General features: G+C 45.5%; 1 protein-coding gene, 1 long non-coding RNA gene and 1 pseudogene across 2 annotated transcripts; 2 read left to right on the forward strand and 1 right to left on the reverse strand.

The window, feature by feature from the left end:
- The first annotated feature begins 18,283 nt into the window (after positions 1 to 18,283).
- Positions 18,284 to 22,947, forward strand: LOC127292027 (uncharacterized). The gene is made up of 2 exons (XR_007844906.1): positions 18,284 to 18,797; positions 22,685 to 22,947. It is a non-coding gene; the product is annotated as an uncharacterized lncRNA (long non-coding RNA).
- LOC127292025 (disease resistance protein RGA2) lies at positions 18,807 to 21,555 on the forward strand. The gene has a single exon (XM_051321377.1). It carries the CDS (start codon positions 19,631 to 19,633, stop codon positions 21,221 to 21,223), a length of 1,593 nt encoding a protein of 530 aa, XP_051177337.1. The 5' UTR covers positions 18,807 to 19,630; the 3' UTR covers positions 21,224 to 21,555.
- Positions 22,948 to 22,970: 23 nt separating the features above from the next.
- On the reverse strand, positions 22,971 to 24,858 carry LOC127292026 (disease resistance protein RGA2-like; annotated as a pseudogene).
- Between the last annotated feature and the right edge of the window lie 459 nt (positions 24,859 to 25,317).

Below are 25,317 nucleotides of genomic sequence, written 5' to 3' on the forward strand. Positions count from 1 at the left end.
AATATCTTCCGTCTTCATGCTACGTCTCTTAAAATTTTTCTGCTCTGTTGTTTTAATAGGTTCCTTTACTGATGCTGTTGCCGAAGAAGAGAGGGTAAATACTAGGACAAACCTCCTTGTTAACCTTTCCCTTGATCATGGTTCTCTGTTTTGGGCTACCCCAGAGAGGACCCGCCAGATTGTCAGATTTCAGGATCGCGCCTCTCAAACTCGCGACTTCCTTGACTTCTGTACCAAGACCTTGTCTATGGTTTATAACTCCATGTTTCCTCGGAACGTTCAACCAAAAACTCTTCCCGAGTTAATGGAGAAATTCAAGGATGCCCACAGGATCCATGATTTTGTCAAAGCTCAGCTGGTAGTTGGCGCCAGATTTGCTCTTATCATGCTTCAGATCTGCCACTCAAATCTTGACCTGACCCAAGTTGTTGCGAAAGTTCATCAGAAGGTAAAGCGCCGAAGAGTTGGTGTCGACCGAATTAACACGAAGGTTTCGCCTATAGCCGAAGAAATGATTGAAGACCTTCTTCGGATGGATGCCGACTTTTTTGCCGATGGTCATTATGCTGATTTTCTTGGCGCTGCTCCTGAAGAAAACAGAATTACCCTTGATGACATACTGAATCATGACTAATTATTTTCCTTTTGTAGATAACTCTTCTTTGTAACCCATGATTGTGATTATATTGTGAAGCAATCATTATATTTCTATATTTGTCTAGCCCCCGAGTGTTTCGGTGGCTATTTACTGTATTTGTATATTGCGAGGTTTTGAACCAAGGCATTTATTTAATATGTATTTATGGCGAATATCAGCCCCCGAGCTTCTTTATTGAGTACTATTTTGTATTTTTATTGACTCACGAGGTATTTTAATACCAAGGCAAGGCTTTTCTTTTTCGATGAACTATATTGAAATTCGTCGGGTCAGAGACTTTGAGCATGTCGATAAAGAAAAGTTATATTGACACTATCTTTATTATATTGCAGCACCGCGAGCCCGCCTCATTAAAAACCTTTCCCGGCCCCACTCGGTGCCCCGAAAAAGGAAAAGAGTGCGTCTGAAAACTCGCGGGCGTTTCAGTACATTGAAGTTTTACAAGGACTATATTTCAACTCTAGGCATAGAACCGCCTGAGTTGCGCCACGTTCCAAGGGTTTTGCTCTTCCACCCCTGTCTTCTTGTCCTTTATCCTGTATGCTCCTCCTCCGATTACTTCCGTGACAATGTAAGGGCCTAGCCATGGTGACTCGAGTTTTTCATGACTTTTTTGCATGAGCCGAAGAACTAGGTCTCCCACCTGAAAGGATCTTGGCCGCAAACGTCGACTGTGATAATTCTTCAAGTCCTGTTGGTATTTGGTTACCCGAGACAGTACTTCATCTCTAGCTTCATCAAGTGCATCGATGTCATCTTCTAGTGCTTTTCTCGACACCTCTTCGTCATATTCGACGACTCGTGGAGAGTTGTGCTCTATCTCGATTGGTAATACTGCTTCTGCTCCATGAACCAAGAAGAACGGAGTTTCCTGTGTTGCTGTGTTTGGTGTTGTTCGTATGCTCCATAATACACTGGGCAGCTCCTCTGGCCAGGTGTGTCGAGCTTTTTCCAGTGGCGCTAATAAGCGTTTCTTAATGCCGTTGCAGATGATTCCATTAGCTTTCTCGACTTGTCCGTTGGTCTGCGGGTGCGCAACTGACGCAAAGTGTAATTTGATACCCACTTCTTCGCAATAATCTTTGAATTCGTGGGATGTGAAGTTGCTGCCATTGTCTATGACGATGCTATGGGGCACTCCAAATCTGAAAACGAGGCCTTTTATGAATTTTACTGCAGATGCTCCGTCTGGTGAATTTATCGGCTTTGCTTCTATCCACTTTGTAAATTTGTCGATAGCTACTAGCATGTACTCTTTTCCTCCCGGCCAGGATTTGTGTAACTTGCCCACCATATCAAGTCCCCATTGGGCAAAGGGCCATGACAATGGTATTGGTGTTAATTCTGCTGCTGGAGAGTGAGGTTTTGCGGCAAACCTTTGACACGCGTCACAAGTTCTTACTATTTCCTTAGCGTCCTCGATTGCTGTCAACCAGTAGAATCCTGCCCGAAAAACCTTGGCTGCAATAGCTCGACTACTTGCGTGGTGGCCACATATTCCTTCGTGTACATCCTTCAGAATTATTCTTCCTTCTTCGGGTGTGACACACCTTTGCAGGACGCCCGAAATACTTCGCTTGTACAATTCTCCTTTGACCACCGTGAAAGCTTTGGAGCGTCGAATTACTCGCCTTGCCTCAACTGGATCATCGGGTATTTCTTTCCTGAGGATGTATGATATGTACGTCTGCATCCATGGTATCTGTATCACCATGACCAGGTCCTGATCTTCTTCTTCCTCTTGCTCTTCCTTGGTAGCCCCCGAGGATTTCTTCTCCTTCTTTTTTGATTTTGTTGATTTTGTAGATCTCTCTGTTATCTCTTCCCAAAATACACCTGGCGGAACTGCAAGGCATTGCGACCCGATGTTTGCAAGAACGTCGGCTTCGTCGTTGCTCAATCTGCTAATATGATTTACTTCGCATCCATCAAACATCTTTTCGAGCTCGTTGTACACCTCCTTGTATGCCATCATGCTATCATTGACTGCGTCACATTGGTTCATGACTTGCTGAGCTACCAATTGTGAGTCGCCAAAGATTTTTAATCGAGTTGCACCGTAAGCTTTCGCCATCTTCATCCCGTGTATGAGAGCTTCATATTCTGCTTCATTGTTAGATGCGTTAGGGAACGTCATCCGAAGGATGTACTTCAACTTGTCGCCTTCAGGTGATATGAGTACTACTCCTGCGCCAGCTCCTTCTAGTCTTTTGGACCCATCAAAGTTCATGGTCCAGGTTCTCGACAAGTCTGGAGGTCCTGTGTTTTGCAACTCCATCCACTCCGCGATGAAATCCGACAGAACTTGTGACTTGATTGCTTTTCTTTTTTCATACGTGATGTCCCGAGGGGAAAGTTCTATTCCCCAAAGGGAGACACGACCCGTAGCTTCTGGATTGTTTAGTATATTTGACAAGGGAGCTTCATTGACCACTATGATCGGGTGTGCCGAAAAATAGTGGCGCAATTTTCGTGTTGTTGTGAACACTCCATATGCTAGCTTTTGGTACTGAGGGTACCTTTGTTTTGAGGGCGATAAAACTTCGCTGACGAAGTATACTGGCCTCTGCACGCCGTGAAGTTTTCCTTCTTCCTCCCTTTCGACAACTAGCACCGTGCTCACCACTTGGGGCGTGGCTGCGATATACAGCAGGAGAGGTTCCTTTTCCTTCGGCGCCACCAAAATTGGTGGTGTCGAGATTGTGCGCTTCAAATCCTCGAAAGCTCTGTCGGCCTCTTCGTTCCACTGGAATTTATCTCCTTGCTTTATCAGAGCGTAGAATGGTAACGCTTTTTCTCCCAGCCTGGCGACAAATCTACTCAAAGCTGCGACTCGTCCAGTTAGCTGTTGTATTTCTTTCAACTTTGTTGGCTTTCTCATTGTTATGATAGCTTGTATCTTATCGGGATTTGCTTCAATCCCTCTTGCTGAGACTAGAAATCCCAGAAGTTCTCCTGCTGGGACGCCAAAGGAACACTTCGTCGGGTTCAGCTTGAGGCAGAATTTGTTGAGGTTGTCGAAGGTTTCCTTTAGATCCTCAATCAGTGTTGCCCCCTCTTTTGATGTTATGACGACATCGTCGATGTATACTTGCACATTTTTCCCGATCTGTGTCGCCAAACACTTCTGCATCATCCTCTGATATGTTGCTCCCGCGTTTTTTAAACCGAAAGGCATTGTTCTGTAACAGAACACGCCGTAAGGTGTTATGAACGCTGTTTTGGCCTCGTCTTCTTCTTTTAATCTGATCTGGTTATAACCAGAGTATGCGTCCAGGAAGGAAAGACGTTCACATCCAGCCTTTGGACAATGTTTATTGAGACACGTAAAGTCGACGCACATGCGAAGGACTATCGTGTGTTTCTTCGGCACCATCACTGGGTTAGCTACCCATGTGGCTTCTGTAGATATCTCTTTGATAAAACCAGCTTCCTCAAGTCGATTTACTTCTGACAGCATAGCTTTGCGGTTTGGTTCCGAAAAACGTCGCAGAGGTTGTTTGATTGGTCTCGCTAATGGATCCAAGTTTAGGTGGTGCTCGGCAAGTTCCCTGGGTACTCCTGGCATGTCAGCTAGACACCATGCGAAGATTTTCCAGTGCTCACGGAGGAACTCGACGAGCGCGCTTTCCTATGCGATATCCATGTCGTTTGCGATAGATGTCGTCTTTTTCGGGTCTGTCGGGTGAATCTGCACCTCCTTAGAATTTTTCCTGGTATTGAAAGTTGATTCTTTATTTGGCCTTCCAACGTCTGGCAGTACATCGTAATCGGTCATGCTTTTTGACGCCAAATACTCAGCTTGCATCCCGAAAGTTTCTGATAGCCGATGAAAATCCTTATCACACTTATCGGCTAAGGCAAAGCTTCCTTTGACTGTGATTGGTCCCTTTGGTCCAGGCAACCTCCACAACAGGTATGTATAGTGTGGCACCGCCATAAATCTAGCATATGCTGGTCGTCCCAACAGAGCGTGGTATTGCGACGGAAAATCTACGACTTCGAATTCCAGCCTCTCGATTCTATAATTTTCTCGGGTCCCAAACTGAACGTCGAGATTGATCTTCCCCAATGGATAACTTGGTTTCTCCGGTGTGATGCCATGGAACCTTGTGTCTGTTGGCTTCAAGTTTGCTAAGGATATGTTTATCTTCCTCAATGTATCTGCATACATAAGGTTTAGGCTGCTGCCGCCATCTATGAACACTCGGGAGACATCAAATCCTGCGATAACCGCCGCGAGAATGAGTGCCGATCGCCCGGTCGAGGACTTGCTGCGGGTGATCTGCTATTGTGAAGCCAATATCTTGTCCCGACCAATTAAGATACTCAACTGTTGGTGGAGGCATTTTTTCTGCCATAAACACCTGTCGTGAGATTACTTTCTGAGCTCTATTGGACGGCCTTCCCTTCTGAATCATTGACACCGCTCCGTTGGAGTTAGGATCAACATAAGGTGGTGGTGGAGGTGCTGCCGCTATTCTGAGCTGATGCCGATTGTCGTCTGTAATCGCGGGAGGAGGCGGCAAGTGAATCTCGCTTCTGGTTTCTCGAGGATTTCTCTGTGTTGCCCGCGCGTTAGCGTTCTCTGCATATCTTAGCATTGCCTGAAAATTTCGACAGTCTTTCTGCAGGTGCCCTGACTGTCTTTTACCGTTGCTGTCGAGGAAAAAGTGCATTTGACACGGCCCATTCATCATCTCTTCGGGACACGAAAGGCCTTGGGAACCTAGGCCCGCTATTTTACTCGTTGTTGCGAGAATCATCCCTGTTATCGCCTCGCTGTTCACTGCTTCTCTGATAATCATCTCTGTTGCTTCCTCCTGTGTTTGCCCGAAAACCTGCCAAAATTTGCCCTGGAGCGTCATAGTTCGGGTACTGCCGAAGAAATCGTCGCCTTGGTTGATAATTTCGACCACGGTCCTCCTCTGGCGACCTGTGCCGTTTGTTGTGGACAGCGTCTTCTCCATCTGCCCATCTGTTTGCTATCTCCATTAACGCAGATACTGTCTTTGGATTGGTCCTTCCTAAGTCCTCGACAAAATCTCCACGCCTGATTCCTGCGACAAACGCATCTATTGCTCTCTCGTCAGATATATTTTCTGCCGAGTTTTTGATGATATTCCACCTTTGGATGTACTTTCTCATTGGCTCATCTGGCTTTTGTCGACACGCTCTCAACTCCTCTAACGACGCAGGTTTTTTGCACGTGGATCTGAAGTTCTTGACGAACACATCCTCGAAACTTTCCCAGCTGTCGATAGATCCTGGAGTGAGTTTCTTTATCCAAGATCGTGCGGCTCCACTCAAATGCACCTGGATGCTTTGCATAGCTGTTGCCCTGGTTCCTCCTGTGAGCTTCACTGTCTCGAGATAATCAACTAGCCAATCCTCTGGATCTTGAAGGCCGTCGAACTTCTTGAAGTTGTCGGGTAACTTGAATCCTGAGGGGACTCGAGTTTTTCGGACTCTCCTCGTGAAGCATGGCAAGCCGCACATATCTTCGTCATTAAGCTCCGGAGATTGCCGATGATCCCGTCTGCTTTGCCGCGCTCTGTCGACCCTTGCTTGTGCTACTGTGTCTCTTGCTCCACTTGGTCCTTCGAGTCTGCCGCTGTTGCTGCTGCGGGTCGTGGACTATTTTGCCTTGCCGCTCCTTCGGGAGGCGTTGATACAAACGCCTGTCCCCATAGCTCCAACTCCTGCTACCGCCATATTGTATAGTGTCTCCCTTGGATCACTCCGGAGGTGGTTTAGATGCGAGGATAAAAGCATGTGTCGCCATATACCCAGCCTCTCGGTGTCTTAGGGATGATGTTTCCTCTTGTGTCTATCGACATGAAGGACATGTCGAGGTTTTGGACCAAGTGCTCTCTTTACGCTTCGGGTATATGTTGCAACCTTGATCTTGCTCTCGTTCGCGCCTCTCTGTGGTATCACCCCAAGTTCTAGATTGTCGACTTAGATCTGCCCTCCTCCTGCTAGATGCAGAAGCTGCTTCCTTTCTTCTGTTTAACTCAGCTGTCTGTTTTTCCAATTCTCTTGCTGCTCGTGCGAGTCTATATTGATATGCTTGCAATTCCTCTGGTGTGGCTGTGGTGGCCATTGGTTCTGAACCGTTCATAGCTCTCGTGGCTCTATCCCACGCTGCTTGCGAAAGCTGAACTCTGTCTCGCGGCTGCGGCCCGACGTATTTATTGCCCAGGCCTTGTCGCAGATTGGAGGGATCGACGTATGGATTTCCCAGATCGTCGAAAGCCTCAGATGTTTCCTCTTGATCTTCAATGGCATAAATCTGATGATACTTTGTACTCAGATCTATGTTGGGTTTGGTGACATCATCGTTGAGATTGATGAAGACCTTACCCACTGTGATAGATTTGTCGATGAAGTCGTAACTGTCGACATCGCTTGAGCCATCGCTTATATATGAGTCCGCAGATGACTCAAACGACATGTCGTTGAAGATCTTGGCGAGTTTCTCTCTTGCTCTGGTGCTGACGTAGCGTGTCGACGAAGTTTCTTCTTCGCCTGACTCGGTTGACGATGTATAGCTTGAAAAATCGGAATCGACCGCCGACGTTCCCGACGAAATCGGAATTTCGACACGATACGATCCTTCCTTCTCGACGCGAAAGTGAAACCTTCCGAACGTCATCTCCATGGGCTCCGCCAGATACGCATATCCATCCAAACGGGAGGGTGGGTGAGGAACAAAATCGATAGGACCAACGGCGATCTGTTTACCTCGATCCATTGTGTTGCTCGCGGTTGACGATGTCGAAGATCTTGAACGTGCCATCGAGATCAGATCCTTACGCCTCTAGTTCCCACAGACGGCGCCGATTGACAAGGTATCAACTTGTCAATGCCTATGGATTGTAGGCTAGGATTTAGTTAGAAGTAGAGGGCAAGTAGATCTCGAAGGTTTCAGCCGAAAAGTACTCGACGATTATGAAAACTAGGGTTTGTAACAATGATTCGATTATCTCTTCGTCCCTCGACTCCCCCTTTATATAGGAGGCGGAGCCGAGGGCTTCGTTTTGTACAAGTCACAGAGTCCGGGACGGTTTCTAACTCACCCCGCCAGATTACAAATAACACTTCCTATTACAACTCTAACTTTCCTTAATATATCTTGGGCTCCCGAATCTTCTTATTCTTCGGGTATTGGGCCTTCAGTAAACCCCGGGTACTATCTTCGGCAGGCCCATTTGGGATGCCTATGTCAGCTAGCCCTTCCTCTCTTACTGATGTGCACAAAGAGGTGGTTGGTGCTCTTGCATCCATTCCATCTCAGTCTGGTGAAAGTTCTTCCTCTCAGAAGGCAGCTGACTCTTATAAGCAGTTCCTCACCTCTCTGGCAAGATCTGGCAGTGACAAGGCTTTTACAATTCAGAAAGAGTACAAGGAACTCTTAGATCCTATTGTGGAAAATGTGAATGAAAACAATGATTCCTCTGAAGAGTTGGTTGACTATGGTAGCAGTGATAACTCACAGAGGTCTGATACACCTTATCTGACACAGGGACAGGGGATTCTGGCATTGGCTGCTCCTTCTCTTATAAATGAAAGAACTGCTGTAGTTATTCCTGTTGATGGCTCCCAGCCAGAACCAGAATCACAAGAGGACCCTCTCTCTCAGGTTGATAATCCTCCAATTGATAATGTCTCTTCAGGTGGCAACGTCTCTCTCAATGCTGGTGGTGATCAGCAGCAGCCTGCACCTAGGATGAGCTCCAGAATTGATTCTATGGGCACTCACACTGTCAGAATTGGTGCTAGGACCATGGGGACTGTTGAGTCTTCTAACATCCCAGGTACAAATCTAAACACCTTTAATTCTTTTGCTTTACTGGATGATGAAACTATCATGTCTAGGGCTCTTGAGATGGGTGTTGATCCTGCTTCTTTCTCTCTTGAAAAAGTTAGTTACCTGAAAGATCTAGAAATCGCTAGACATAATATAAATGATATGCAAAAATCTTCTGTTCATACCAATTCTGAGATATCAGACCAAGTTCTCTTGCTGGGTCTTGGTGATATTTCATGTGAGAGTGACAGGGATCTGGAGGAGGATGATTTCACTCCTGTTTTATCCAGAAGAAAGAAGAAAGCCAATAAATCAGTTTGCAAGGTTGGAAGGAATGGGTCACAGTCAAAATCAAGTGACACCATTGTGGGGGCACAGTCAAAATCAAGTGCTGCCCAGGTGAAAGCCAACATTGACCACCCTTTGTGTGGCATTGTGGCTGGAACCAGGAGAAGGAAGAAAAATCCAAAATATCTATGATAGGTGCCTCTTTAAATTGCAGAGGGGTTGGGAAGAAAGGGATGAGCATTTATCTTGCTGATTTGATTAAGGACCAACAGCTTGATTTCATTGGTCTCCAAGAAACCATCAAAAAGGACTACTCTCCTGCTTTTCTCAGGAGAATTGACCCTGGAGGTGATTTTGATTGGAAATGGATCAGCTCTGTGGGTATAAGTGGAGGTATCCTGGGTGGTTTTAGGCTATCCAGGTTTACCATTTGTGATACTTCAGTGGGCAGATTTCACATCAAGGTTTCTTTGCTTGACCTGAAGATTAATGTAAAGTGGTGCTTGATTATAGTATATGGAGCTGCTCAAGCCTCTGAAAAAGAGGATTTTTTGATGGAACTTGGGAACATTTGTAGTAATCAAACTCTACCAATTTTGGTAGGGGGTGACTTCAATCTTCTGAGATTTTCCAGTGAGAAAAACAAGGCTATGATGCATAACAAGTGATCTGACATATTCAATTCCATCATTAACACTTGTGCCTTAAGAGAAATTCACATGACTGGTGGCCAGTTTACTTGGTCCAATAATCACAGTGATCCCACTTTGGAGAAATTGGATAGATTCTTGATGAGCAGTTCATGGGAAGATCTTTTTCCTCTTGTAACTGTCCACAAGTTGGTGAGAGATATGTCTGATCACAACCCATTAATTCTTGACACTCTTGATATCAAAGTTAAAAAAAGAGACTTCAGATTTGAAAAAAGATGGCTCAAAGAGGACAGCTTCCTTGCCAGAGTGAAGAGATGTTGGGAACAGCAGATATTTGCCAGTAACAGCTTGGACAGAATAGTTAAAAAGTTGAAAAATGTCAAAAAATCTTTGAAAGGTTGGGGTGCCAATTTGAGAGGGGCAGATATTAAAAAGAAAAATGATATAACTGCTGAATTAAAAGAACTTGAGGATTTGGAGGAAGTGGGACCCTTATCTCCTAGTCAAAGGGAAAGAAGGGCTTCCCTCCAACTTAATTTGTTGGAAGTGCTGGATAATGAGGAATCCTTTTGGAGACAGAGATCAAGAGAGAATTGGCTCCTTTATGGGGATAGCAATTCTGCTTTTTTCCATAAAGCTGCTAATGGGTGTAAAAGAAAGAGAACTATTTTCTCTTTGAAAAAGGTGACTCTATTGTTCTTGGTGATGCTGCTTTGCTGGAGCATGCCACTGACTTTTACAAAGATTTGTTTGGTCTTGTGAATGATTCTGGTATCAGGCTAAGTGGAGATGTCTGGTCTGATGAAGAAAAACTGAACGATGTTGATAGAGCTGGGTTGGATATAAATTTTTCCTTGGAGGAAATTAAAGATGTCATTGACCACATGGAGAAAAATAAAGCTGCTGGCCCTGATGGTTTTCCCATTGAATTTTATCAACATTGCTGGGATATTGTCAAGTTTGATGTCCTGCATGTTTTCAAAGATTTGTTTGAGCACAAAATTGACCTGTGTAGGATCAATTATGGGATTATCACTCTGATTCCCAAATCTGCTGATGCTGACATTATTCAAAAATTTAGACCCATATGTCTGCTCCAAGTGTTCTTCAAGATTATAACAAAAGTCCTGACTGTTAGAGCAAATCCTGTGATGAGTAAACTTTTACTTCCATGTCAGATTGCTTTCATCAAAGGTAGATTCATCTCTGATGGAGTAATGTTGCTTCAAGAAATTCTGTGAGAGAGCAAATTCAGGAAAAAACAGGGGATTGTCTTGAAAATAGACTTTGAAAAGGCATATGATAAAGTGAACTGGGGATTCCTGTTTGACTGTTGTGAACAGAAGGGTTTCAGTGATAATTGGTTGACTTGGATCAAGAAATCTGTAGCTGGTGGGACCCTTAGTGTCAAAGTCAATGACAAGGTGGGCCCATATTTCACTAGTCATAAAGGTGTGAGACAAGGTGACCCTTTTGCCCCCTTTCTGTTTAATATGGTTGCTAATAGCTTGGCCAAAATGGTACATTTGGCACAATCCAATGGCTTGATTATCAATGGGCAGATAACTTGGTGCGAAAGAACTGCAATTCTTCAGTATGCAGATGACACTATTTTGCTACTGCAAGATGATGCTCAACAAGCTGTTAACTTAAAGCTCCTGCTCTATATCTTTGAAGCTATGTCAGGTCTGAAAATAAACTTTGAGAAAAGTGAAGTTATGTTGATCATGGAAGATGATATTAAGCAAACTTTCTATGCTGAATTATTCAACTGTCAGAAAGGTAATTGGCCCATCAGGTACCTGGGGACTCCTGTTTGTGCCAGAAGAGCTTCAGTAGCTGACATGAGATTCCTGGGAGAGAAAACCAAGAAAAAGATGAGTGGCTGGATTGGTAATTCCATGTCCATTGGGGGGGGGTTGATTAAGATTGATGCTTGCCTTGCTAGCACTGCTGTGTATCAGATGTCACTGAGACTTTTGCATAAAACAACTATTGAACAAGTTGATAAGCCTATCAGGTCTTTTTTCTGGGCTGGTAGTGCTGATAAGAGAAAATATCACTTCGTTAAGTGGAGATGGATCTGTAAACCCAAACAGAAAGGTGGTTTGGGAGTAAAGGACTTATCCAGATTCAATATTAGTTTGATGTGCAAATGGTGGTGGAAATTGGAGCATGACACTGGTCCTTGGCAAGATTTTATGAGATTAAAATACTTGAATCACAAAGGCATTTACTATGCAAAACATAGACCTGGAGACTCTCCCCTCTGGGGTGATATGTTGAAAGTTAAAGATCTGTATCTCTGTGGCAGGAGAATGAAAGTTGGGAATGGAGAATTAACTAGCTTCTGGGGTGACTCTTGGTGCAGCATTAATCCTCTTAAGGAGATGTTCCCTGTTCTGTTTGATATCTGCAATGAACAACACATCACTGTTGCTGATGCAGCCAATATGGGGTGGAGATTTTCTTACAGAAGATGGCTACCTCCTGATTTGATTATTCAAGAGGCTGGTTTATTTCAGTTATTAAATCAATCCCAATTATCTCAGGAGAAGGACTCCCCTAGATGGAAATGGACTAAAAAGGGCAATTTCACTGTAAAATCTGTGTATAAGCAGATCAGTGGTGGAGGTCGAGACAGATCCTTTAGGCATCTCTGGAAAAGTAAAGTTCCTTTGAAAATCAAAATTTGGCTTTGGCTGATCTGGCATAATGCTATTGCCACTAAAGATAATTTGCTTAAACGCAATTGGCCTGGGGACCCCATCTGTCAGTTCTGTAATGAACATGAATCCATCATTCACCTCTTTTTTGGCTGTTCTGCTGCCAAGTTTGTGTGGAGTGCAATAGCCACTGCTATCAAAGCTCCTACTCGACCTGGGAGTTTTTCCCAATTTTTCTGGTGGTTCCCTCAGTTCTCTCATGCTAGTCGCAACACTCGGATTCTTTGGTTTGGCTGCTTGTGTCTTTGGGCCATTTGGAAACTAAGAAATAAATCCTGTTTTGAAAAAGTTAATCGGTTCACCGATTGACATCATCGATTCTGTTTTGTTTTCATGAATTATTGGTCAGGTCTCCATGGTGAGCAGGATGCTTTGGAGCTTCGTGCTGGAGCTGATGGACTTCTGCGCCTTGCTGCTGCGGCGGGAGATGGAAATCCACCTGCGAGGAGTTCTGGACGAGCTAATCAGTTGCGCCTGGAGGATAAGGATTCTGATGATAAACATGAAGACTCAACAACCTCCTGAAGTCGTTCGCTGTGCGATCTAGGATGTTCCCCAGTTCCTCTTGTTGCCGTGCCCTTTTGAGCTGTTCCCTTGTCGCTGTCAAAGTTATCGTTTTCTTGTAATATACTTCCTGGTTTTGTAATATTTGTCCTGAACGTTAGCATTAGGCGGCGATCCCCTCCCCCTGCTGAAAAAACTGATATTGTATTTTCGTTATCTCCATGGTAATGAAAATTCGATCCCACGTGGGTCGTTTGGAAAAAAAAAATCCGAAAACATTGCTAACCTTAACAAATCTAGTATGCATGAGCAACAATGGTGGCGTCCGGTCAAGAGGTCGCCCACGCCGGCCCTTGCTAGTGGCCGGCCGCGCTGCGCGCGCCGGCCCTGCCGTAAGTCCCAGTATAGCTGGCACCGAAGCTGAGGAAGGAGATGCCCCCCCCCCCCCCCTCCCCATATTTGTTTTTGTATTCTCTTAGAATATCTTGTCTTTTTTTTTTTGGCTCACAAATGGGATGTTGGCCTCCTCGGGTCCCTCTAGTCAGAAACGTTGTCAACTCTCTTGTTCATCCATTTGAGATAAGTACACGTTGGAAAAAAACTTGCACTAGTGTGACAGGTTTATGCAATTTTTTTTGTGAAGTGGTAGCAAATTGGAATTTTGGCATTAAATTGGTAGTTTAATGCTGAGAACTCTGATATTCGTCTCTTGAGACTCTAGCCTGTGGGTTGTGGGTGATGATAAAGACAGGAAGGACCGATAATTAATCATCCTCCTGCGTCAATAATTCTAGACTTACGGATTTAGTTTGGAGGCGTAAGCTAGCTACCTCGTTGGCATACCACTCTCCTCGATCTCGTCTGGGGAACCTAACACGGAGACAAAATTTTGAAACCAAAGTGAAGCTTCAAAAGAAGAAGGGGAAAAAAGCAGCCTGTTTGAAACGAGCATCCAGCTGACAGAGCTCACTTTGAGGTGACCTACCGCGTTTTATTACAAGCTGTGAAAAGACGTACGGCACGCGTACAATTATGCAGCCAATTTTCTCTTTCACGGGAAAAAAAAATACAACTTTCGGTTGTAAATACGGGCACGGTCGCTCTACATACGGGACATGAGAAAACGGCAGGCGGCGTTCAAGGCTTGGTCCTCCTCTCCGGCCGCTAGGTGGGCGAACCACTCAATTGCTCATCATGCCATGCGCAACAAGGCCCATTTGGCTCTCCCTTGACGACTTGACTCTCGGCGTGAAGAAAAAAACTTCACGTGAGCCGATCATCACGATTCTTCATAGTCACGGAGGCTGAAAATGTTTGTTGACTCTCGAAAGTTGTGGTGCCGTCGATCCAAGGTCGTCAAGCATCATGTCGATCCACGCTGCAATTTGTTAGCCCCTTTTCATCCCTTGATATAACATGCTCCGACCCTGGCTAAAAGAATATAGCAATCGTGTAGACAAGTGACCATCTGGCCGGGCGGTACTTAAGGATGATCGTTATACTTACTATCGGTGTGTTTGGTAGACTGCATGATTTCTTGTGAATCTAGGAAAGGCTCTCGGGACATATCTGGTATGAAAGGGTAGTTAGGCATGTTGTCCATTTTATTTGGTGGTCTGTGAAGATTTTTTTGGTCCAACAAAGACGCAAGCCCCTGCCTGTTTTGTTGTATGCGAGCATAGTTAAGGCTTACCTCCTGCCCACATGGTAACCTCACCTCTTGTCTACATGGGGACCTTCGGACGAGTGGCACACAACAGCTAGCGCGGGCCTTCGACGGTGCCCGAGGGAGGCTCCAACCCTTGAACAACAAGTCTTTCAAGAGCGCCTAATGGTCAAACACACCGTCCCATCGTCCCGGAGGCAACAGGGTAGCGTTGCGGTGGGGAGAGGTGAAATGAAATCTCCATTGCAGATATCAATATGTTTTAAGTAAATATTAGTTAAAATTTTCGAATTTTGACTTTGTAACCATAAACACAAAGGCGCCGTGCGCGTCATAGGGCCGGTCGATTGGCACCTTCGCGTTATTAGTATAAAATCCATTATTTTTCTTGTTTCTTGGTCCACTAGTAGAAAACAGACATATAGTCCCGGTGCGTTTAGGCCTTTAGTCCCCTTTTGCAACCGGGACTGGACCTTCGGGACAAAAGGCCCTCCCCTTTAGTCCCGATTGTAATATAAACCGGGACTAAAGGCCCCGCCACGTGGGCTGGCGTGCGTCGGGACGAAGGACCTTTAGTCCCGGTTTGTAACACGAACCGGGACTAAAGGCTATTTCGTTAATTTTTTTTATCCATTTGGTTTTCTAATTATTTTTCACTCCCTATTTTTTCTATTTTTTTCAGAATTTTTAGTATTTTAGTTATTGGCCAAGTTTAGTCTCTAACTACACTTAATCTCTAGTTAAATCACTTACCCGTGGTCAAACTTCCCGCTCGGTCACCCATCCTCCCACTACTCCAACACTAGCACTCTTAACTTCTGAGTTCCTTCCCGTCCTGCTTCCAAGTGCTTCGCGCGCATGTTGTTGATACTAGTATCATATCAATTCTATTAACATGTTGGCCGATGTCACACTTCTTTATTGTTTGAATTTCAAATAATTGTTTTAATAAACAAAAATAATGATGTAATAATAATCTTGAATAAATAAATATTAACTTTTTTATTTGTATTATAATTACTTTTTTATTTTTTATTTTTTTAATATTTTTTTTGCCAAACCTAAAACCTGAAAATTTGAAAATCTAAAAATTGGCTAACTTTATGGTTAAGTAATAGTAATCTTTATGCAGGATGCAATTATTAATTTAAAATTTTAAAAAATATAAAATACTGAATTTCTGGCAGAAACTAAAATCTTCCCACTTTCATATTTTTATTTGGAATTTTGAGAATCTAAAAATTGGCTAACCGGGTAAACCCTGGTGAATTCGGATGTAACTTTTTCCCACGATCATTTGATATATTATACGTTTTTTTCCGACGTCGTATGCAAAAGTTAATGCCGGTTTACCTTTTTCTAAACTTTTCTTGCAAAAAAAAGTTGAAATTTAAATTTATTAAATTCCCGTAATAGTTGGTTGCGTAACATACAGGAATCTCAAAAGATTTTATTTTTTGAATTTTCTATCATTTTCTTTTGTATTCTACAAAGCTAAAAAAAGCGATCCACGTGGGAGGGGGTGTGGAGGTGCGTAGGGAGCCAAAAAACCTAGAAATCCTTTAGTCCTGGTTGGCAAAACGAATCGAGACTAAAGGCTTTTGTCCCGGAGGCAGCCTGCCGCCACCCCTTTAGTCCCGATTCGTAATACCAACCGGGACTAAAGGTTCCAAACAAACCGGAACTAAAGGCTTTCTAGGATGAACCGGGACCAATGTCTCTCATTAGTCCCGGTTCGTTTTTAAACCGGGACTAAAGCTCACAGGGTGCTGGATGAAGACCTGTTTTTTACTACTGGTCTGACACCGTATCTTCATTCTCTTGTTTCTTGACATGATGGCTCAGCCTCTGACTGTGTGAGTAGGAAAGGAAATACATGACGCTTTAATTCGGGAAGCGCGCTGAGCTACCTCGTTGCCATGTTCACTTTGATCTGGTCTGTGGAACCTAACGCGGAGACCAAATTTTGAAACCAAAGCGAAGCTTCGAAAGAAGCATATATGCAGCAGCTTGTTTGAAATGAGCAAGGACAGATCTCACTTTTGAGGCGAGCTACTCGATCGCTTTAATAGAGAGAGAAGCTAGAAAAGACTTACGATGTCTGCTATAGCTAAATTCCGTTGCGTTTGGTCGCACGACGCACACGATCGATCGACATGCCTAGCTTGATTTAGCGCTCGTCACTTGGGACAATGGGGCCACAAATGCTTGATCCTCCTCTCCGCTGTGTGAACTACTCGATCGATTGCTCATCATGGCATGGGCAACATGGCCATTTCGCTCTCCCTTTACGACTTGACACTGGACGACGAATAATTCACGTAAGCCGATCATCAAATTTCACGGAGGATGGCAGTATTGGTTGACTACAGAAATTTCATGGAGGGTTTCATTCCCCTCCTGGCAACGCTCCGGTGGCATCGGAGCTTTCGAGGTATGACGGATCACGACCCCTTGCCAAAGGAATGTATATGTATCTATTCTAGCAACGATTTTCGCTACGGAACAATTATCTAGGGAGAATGGTGAATCCAAAGAAAACCCACTTTACATGTCAGCAGGGCTGTCACATACTCACATGTCCTTTGTTTCCCACGATCCATACTCTAGGGGGGTCCCTTGAGTATACCCTAGGGGAAATAAATTCCCTAGAGTTTATTCGAGCCTAGGGTTATTTTCAATTTTCAGTAGTGTAAACAACAGTCCCGCATCGGAAGATGCAACCCACCGGTGAAGAAGATTACATACCACAAAGTCGGAGCAACACCCTGATACTTAATAGCTCACACTGGCTCGTCGATGCCGCCAACCACACTAAGAAGGGACATGAGCTGTAGAGTCCTTTTTTGATGCATGCAGCCACCTCATCATGACGGCGCCACACCGCCACCACAACTACCTATAACTTTATCACCGAGTGGATGCAGGATATGGGGTTCCCCTACCTCTTGCCCTGGAGCAGGAGACGGAGGAGATGTCCGGGAACTAGTGGTCTCGCCGGCAAGAGGCGAAGAAACTTGCGGTGGCTGCTAGGGCTTTTTGGAGGAGGGGAAAACATGTCATGGTGTAGTCTTTGTAGTGTGTGCGTGTATTAGGGCATGTACAGTTGTCATAACAGTTGCTGCCGCCTAGGATTTGAGGTGAGGTGGAAGAGGGAGAATTACGAGAGAGAACAAGGGCGTGTGCAACTAGGAAGACAATCGATAGGCATGAAAATCACTTGCTATCGATGGCCTTTTGGCCGTTGTACGTGGGCTGTATATAATTTTCAACTTCCCTCCCTTGCCCCACAAATTGTATCATGCAATTGTTAGTTTCTTCTGCGAACACCCAAAAAAAAAAAACAACCTCACTATACAAGACATCTATAACACCATCTGTAAATGACATGGAGGGTTGCTACAGTCGATGATTGTCTAAACTATTGAACATTTGCATACCTTCTTTTGTGAGTTATTGTTCCACCCACGGTTCAAAAAATCGTCTGATTCAACGATTAATTGGCCGATTAATCGCTACTCGGTGGTCACGGGTTAGCCGATAAACTCTCATTTATCGCCCGATTAATCGACCAATTTGCCTACTAATTGCTAATCGCCAGTCAACCGAGTTGACAACGATAAGCGCTTTCCTCAACATTGGTTCCACCGTGTTAGCGCATGCACGATGTAGTCATACCTAAGCTTTCTATAAGTGATGCTAGCCAGTATGTTTGGTGACGTGAGGGAGAGAAAAGTAGGAAAGAGAAAGAGGATGTCAGTAAAGTTGTAGATGATAGACTCGCGTGAAAGTCGCTCGCTAGCTAACATCGATTACTTCCGTTCTAAAATGTAGCTTTCTAAAAAGACTTGTACTCCCATTTTATTTTGTTTTATTGATGGCTGCCAGTAATTTCGGCACCAAAAGTAATGCTCCCATTTTCTACAGGGCAGCTGGAGGTGCTTAAGAAAACAAATCTGATTGGTCAACGGGTAATTAGCTAATTTTGGGCTGGTACAAATAGCAATTGGGGCCGGAGCCACGCCCAGGACAACAAGGGCCACGGCCCTGGGCGCAGCGAGAATTTCAGCCTACCATCAGGTGAAAAACAAATTGGCCCAGGGCGAAGCCCAGGCCTGTCCCAACTTTCTTTCTCTTCGCTGGCTCACTCGACCGGGCGAGAGAACCGGAACCCTCCCCTCGTTTGCTTGGTCACCTGGCCGGCTGGCCGGCTGGCTGGTGCCTCAAAATGGCTCCGATCCTACTTGGCCGCCGCCTCCGGCCCTCCGCCCATGCCTGGCCTCTGCCTTCTGATCCGTCTCCTCTGCTCTGCCACTCCCGCGAGATCGTCGGCCGGCGTCGCCATAGCCTGACTTGGCATGACACTGCCTGTCTGCCTCCTCTGCTCCACCACCCCGACTCCTGCTGATTGACCCTCCTCCTCGGCAGTGCTCGGCTGCGGCACGACACCTCGGCACTTCTGCTGCGGCTCCTCTCAAGTCTTAACTTGGTAACTCCTGCCTATTTGGCTGATTTAGGCATTGAGTAATGGTATGCTTTAACAACTGTTTTTAATCAATTTCATGTTTTATTATGAGTGAAAACGATGAAGAAGAGATTTTATCCATTGGTCTCAACACCGGACCAATCAACAAATGCTTATCCTCAATCCGAAGAAACTCCTCAAACTGGAGATTCTTTTTAAACACAATATTAAACTGAAGATGCTACCTAAACTAAATCAACTCCCCAAACTGAAACTTCAATCTCAACATATGCAAAACTTGTACTGTTGGTGAGGTCATTCGAGGCTCGGATGAACTAAATGACTGACTTGGAACTATCTTTTGTATCCCGTACAATTGTGTACAGTTTTTAGTCATCTTTTATGTATATTCATGGACCGTTAACAATGGATTTGAAATATATGTTCAGATTTGCCATCGTACCAAATTTTATGTGCTATTACAAGAGTTTTTTAGTACTTGTTTTGTGCTTAATTTTTTGCTTTGGGGCTTGCTCCAATCCTAGCTCAGCATAGCAAGAAAAACAGTCTATTGTAGAGGGTGTTTTTACTGTTGTCTACTGGTGACATGGAAAGCTGTTACAGACAACAGCTTCTTAATGGTCCTGCTATCTTGATCGACCGTCCCTTTCATAGAAGAAGAAAAAAACACTTTGTGGACTTGGAATGTAAGACTTAGACTAGGTCTTTCATGTCGCTGTTGTGCCCGTTCCCATATCTCCCCACCTAACAAACCGTTGGTGCTCACCTTGTGACTTTTATTTCCAATCAGTACCTTCGGATTGCCAGACTTGTGAGCAGCACAAGAGAATTCTATCATGTCGGAGATGATCTTCTCAGCTGTGGTTGGTGACCTGGCTGGTAGGGTGATATCTCTTCTTGCTGGCCAGTTCAAAGGCCAAGAGAGCACGGAAGCTAAGCTCCAAAGGATTTGCTATATGCTCGTCAAGGTTCACAGCGCAATAGAGGAGGCCAGAGGGAGGCAGATAACAAACTTCGGCACCCTCGAGTGGCTCTCGGAGCTCAACGATGGTCTGTACCAAGGCCGCTACTTGCTCGAAACTGTCGGAAGCAGAGAGCAGGATACGGCTGAAGATGATGAGCCCGCTGACAAGGTAGTTGCTGCACAACCTTTCTCTCTGTCGTTGTTCAATCCTGCAAAGCGCGTGCGAGTAGCTGCGTGCAGGGTGAGGAACCTATTGTCTCGCCATGATGTAGGTGTTCATGAGAGGATAGATAGAGTGGTAAAGATCTTGGAAACCATGTCCGGTGATCTCAAGGAGTTCCTGATGCTCCTGCAGACCTGCCAGCAGATCCATCGTCCTTTAGCCACTAACATCTTTGTTGAGGGGCAGATGTTCGGTCGACATGTCGAGAAAGAGAGGATCATCAACTTCTTGCTGTACAATGGTGCTGGAAAACTGGGCGTGCTTCCGATTGTCGGGGACATGGGAGTTGGGAAGACCACACTTGCGCAGCATGTATGCGATGACGAGAGGGTGCGTAGCCACTTCCCAGTAATCATGTACTCCAGATTCGCGTGTACTTTAGTTATGGCACGGGGTGAGACAACGTTTGTCCTAGAATCCAAGCACGCACTTGGAGATGTCAAACAGTTTATCGAGTCAGTGCATGGGTTGAAGGAGAATTACCTCACCAAGAGGTTCCTGATAGTATTTGAGGATGTTGACATGCCGAAGAAACAGATGCTAGAAGAGTTACTGCCGATCCTACGACAACATGGAAAACATGGAAGCAAGGTCATCATCATCACCAGCAACAGGGATGTCGTGAGCAATATGGGGACGGTGCAGCTGATCAACCTGAAGGTCATGCCGCATCCAGAGTACTGGTTCTTCTTCAAGGCACACGCTTTTGCCGGCAGAGACGTCGAGGAGGACCCAAGGATGGTGGCAGCGGGCAAAGCGATCGCGAGGAAGCTGAACGGGTCATTCTTTGGAGCCAAGATCGTCGGAGCGGTGCTGAAAGCCCGTCCCGATCCTAGGTTCTGGTGCAAGGTCTTGAGAAGCAACATAGGGGGTATGTCTCTGCTGGGCGATGGCATGGGGTATATCTCAGATTTGGCAGAGAACTTGCTTCCCAGTCACGCAGGCATGTGCGAGTTGACCATTTCTAAGAATCCGTTCACCTCGCAGACAGAACTTGCTAGCTTCGATGATCTGTGTCAGGTTAGTCCTTCCGCTAGTGCTGCCCGGCCGGATGATGGTTTGGCAGGTGATATCCAGTATGCAAAAGTATTGGTGTGCAGGACAGTTTTGCCATTCCAATCCTTGTACTACACTGCACATTGCGCTGTGCACGGGGCGGACGATTCGTCAAAGTTTGTCAGAATTGGAGGAAGTGGTAGATTTGCCCATGTACCCTGTCAAGAAAAGGTTTTTCCATATTAGGATCATGAAGATCTGAAACGAACTAATGCTTAATGCCGTAGAATCTGATGAAGAGGAGGATAGCTTCGTAAGATCAATGCAACCGTCGACATGGGAGAATGTTCGTCGTAGAGCTCTGTTTTGAGTTATTTTTTTTTTTCAATTTTCCTTGGCGAATGTAGGAGCCTGCTTGTCTTGCTTCCCTGCTATATGCATGAAATTGGCGGCCTCGATAGCTGGAACGTGGCGCTTGACATGTACAATGACAAATCGCGAGTCTCTATGTGGCGTTCAGAGCTTTGACAGTTACTTGATTCTAGTTAGAAGCCGGCATGTCATGTGCCATCAACCAAGTCTGAATCTCTGTTCCTCTGTTCTTGTGAGTGTTTGATGTCCCTGCCCATTTCTTAACTTTTCAAGTGAAATTGAAGTTACTGTGTGTCCACGTAGCTCACGAATCATTCATGCAATTCAGGCAAGACCATTTTTCTATAACATTATAGACAAAATTCAGACATTTTTCAGTGTAATGCTTATTTGGTGGCCACGAGTTCAGTTCCAATCATGCAGCGGCTTGTGGTGGTGAGTTGAGCTACAGTGACTCTCGCCCAGCTTTATTTCTAGTGCATGTCCCCATGAAAAGGAACGTCAGCAAGACAGCAACAAGCCAACAACCGGAAAGGAAGAAGAGGATGCCATTGCATCGGCAGCCTCTTTCTATCTTTGTGGCCCTTTTAGATGAAGATGATTACCTCTTACCTCTTACCAGGTGACCAAACTGAATTTTGCCTGTACTTTAAGTTGTGAACACGATTTTTTTTATCATTTGATTGAATGCGATTCTGAGAACAAGTTTTTGCGCAAAAAATGAGGTTTGTATTGCAAAAATCCCTTCCCAAACGAAGATGACACATGACATTATTTTCACTTCTCGGTGACTTTGAACTTTGTGGGACTTAATGTAATTTACTTTTTGTGGAATGTAACTTACACTTTGCGAAATCACATTTGTGCCAGTGCATCCTGGCCCCTTACGCATACATACCTTCCTGTTGGCTGAGTGCACCTGGCATTCGGTCCAGGAAATAATTGTCGTTGACTACTTGGCTCTTCAAACTTGTTCAAAGTCATGGAGGATGAAAATAATAGTCGACTCTGGAAATTTGTCATGACATCGATTCACGGTCGTAAAGCATGAGCCAATTTGCAAGCTCCTTTTTTCTTCTTGATATTATACCCCGACTCTAGTAAAAAAAAAAGCAATCATTTCACAGCTGTTCCAGTTTTCCTGAACTAGTTATTCCAAGGCAAAGATTAATTCAATGAAATATTTGATTTTACGGTATTAATATATGCCAACCATACCGCAAAACAGGTTTGCAGTTTATCTTGAACCGCTTTTACGGTACTCCCCTGATCCCTTTTAATTGACTCCTACTTTGTACCTACATGGGATGCTCTAATTCTCTTGTGTTCTTTCAGGATAGATCAACAGCCAAAGTCTAAACTGCTCCGGGTTTGACTCCCTCGGCTGGCATGCACGCAAGCATATACCTGTCATTGGAAGCGGCGCCTAATTTGAACTCTACTGAATTTAGCCAGACTGTAGCCTGCACCAAGCGTTTGTGTCAAGTGCCAACTCTCTTCCTGAAAGTGTGTTTTTCCTTTTTTTGAAATTCTTTTTTATCATTAGTGTAAACATAGGCTGAGGCTTGAGCACACGGCCTGCATGCCCGGTTTCATGCGTATAGCGCTGGGAAACAAGACAAGCAAAAGCTCCTACATTCACCAAAGAGAACATAGAAGAAAAAAATATTCAACGGTACACTCAGACACAGAGCATTCAGCACTGCACAAACCAGTTATGGGGGCGATTGCATTGGCATTACGAAGCTATCCTAACTTCTTTGCATCAGATTCTATGGACATATCCTTTTCTTGAAGGAAGTATGTGGGCAAGGGCAAGTCTAGTGCCACTTCCTCCAGTCGTGATGAACTTCGATAAATCATCCCCTCCGCTCACAGCGCAATGAGCGGTGTAGTACAAGCACTGGAATGGCAAAATAGACCTGCACAAGAAGACATTTGCCAACCTGAAATCATCAACTGCCAAGTAGTCAGTACCAGGACTAGGCTGACACAGATCATCCAGCCTAGCCAGTTCTGTTTGCGAGGGGAATGGATTCTTAGAGATGGTCAGCCTGCACATGTTTGCGTGACCCGGAAGCAAGTTCTCTGCCAGATCTGCAATGTGTACCATACCATCACCCAGCAGAGACAGGCCCCCTATGTTGCTTCTCAAGACCATGCGCCAGAACCGGGGATCGGGACGGGCTTTCAACACCGCTCCCGCGATCTTGGCTCCGAAGAATGACCCGTTTAGCTTCCTCGCGATCGCCTTGCCTGCTGTCACCATCCTCAGGTCCTCCTCGACGTCTCTGCCTGCAAACGCGTGTGCTTTGAAGAAGAACCAGTACTCCGGATGCGGCAGGACCTTCAGCTTGATCGGTTGCATGGTCCCCATGCTTGCGACACTGCCATTTCTGGTGATGATGATGATCTTGCTTCCGTGTTTTCCATGCCATCGTATGATCGGCAGTAACTCTTCTTCTAACATCTGTTTCTTGCGCATGTCGACGTCCTCGAATACCATCAGGAGCCTCTTGGTGAGGTAGTTCTCCTTGACCACATCAATAAAATTATGTGCTGCTCCAAGTCCGTGTTTGGATTCTAGGACAAAGGCTGGCTCGCCTGTTGCCATGGCTAAGGTATGCGAGGAACTGGAATACATGATCACTGGGAAGTGGCTACGCACCCGTTCATCATCGCAGACATGCTGCGCAAGGGTGGTCTTCCCAACTCCCATGCCGCCAACAATCGGAAGCACACCCAGTTTTTCACTACCATCATGCAGCAAGAAGGTGATGATCCTCTCTTTCTCGACATGGCGGCCGAACATCTGGCCCTCGATGAAGATATTAGTCGCTAAAGGACGGCGGATCGGTTGGCAGCTCTGTAGGAGCATCAGGAACTCCTTGAGATCACCGGATACGGTCTCCAATATGTGTACCACTCTATCTATCTTCTCATGAGCACCAACATCGTGGCAAGACAACAGTCTCTTCACACTGCACGCTGCTACACGCGCGCGCTTCGCGGGATTAAACGATGAAAAGGAGAAAGGCTGTGCAGCTACTACCTTACGAGCATGCTCATCCTCTTCAGTTTCTTCCAGCTCTCTGCATCCGACCGTGTCTAGCAGGTAGCGGCCTTGGTGCAAACCATCGTTGAGCTCCGATAGCCACTCGAGGGTGCCGTAGTTCGTGATCTGCCTCCCTCTGGCCTCCTCTATTGCGCTGTGAACCTTGATGAGCATGTAGCAGATCTTGGCCTTCAAACTGACCAACAAGAAAAGATATCAACCTACCTGCTAAGTCTCCGACAACCGCCGAGAAGATGACCTCTGCCATGATAAAATTTCCTAGTCTCTCCGGTGTGCTAGCTGATTGTAAGTCACCTGGCACACTAGTCTGCTTGGCAATCCTAAGGCTCTAGTTGAAAAATCACAAGTCATGGTGAGCACCAATGGTCTGTCAGGTGGAGAGATACGGAAATTTGCACGAGAGCGACACTGAAGACTTTAGCGCTCTCAGTCCATGTTACAGTGCCAGACTACAAAGCGAGTTTTCCTTCTATGAAAGTCGAGATTACACAACCAGTTGTCGCGGTTTTATTTGAAGTGACCTACACGTTGGACAGAAAGGCCCCCTAGCTCACGGGTGATCGTGGCCGCGAGCAATCCTTCTGCACCGCATAACTCGAGCTAGCCTTAACCGCGACCTCCACAGCGAACGTTTTCGTCCGCCATGACCGGAAATGCGTCTGGCACCACCTCCAGCGGGGCGAAGCAAAGTGACCGGACCGTCCGCGGAGACGCAAACCTGGCCCAAATATGCGCATCGGATACGTCTCTGCGGACGCTGCGTGGACGCGCAAAGTGTCCGCTCGCGTCTGGTGCGTTTCGTCGGGCGATCCTGCGTGGACGCGCAAAGTGTCCGCTCGCGTCTGGCAGCGATCCTGCGTCGATGCGTATTCTCAAACGCGCCAGTGACTAC

This window comes from Lolium perenne, chromosome 4, assembly GCF_019359855.2.
Source record: "Lolium perenne isolate Kyuss_39 chromosome 4, Kyuss_2.0, whole genome shotgun sequence".
In the NCBI taxonomy this organism is placed as follows: Eukaryota; Viridiplantae; Streptophyta; class Magnoliopsida; order Poales; family Poaceae; genus Lolium; species Lolium perenne.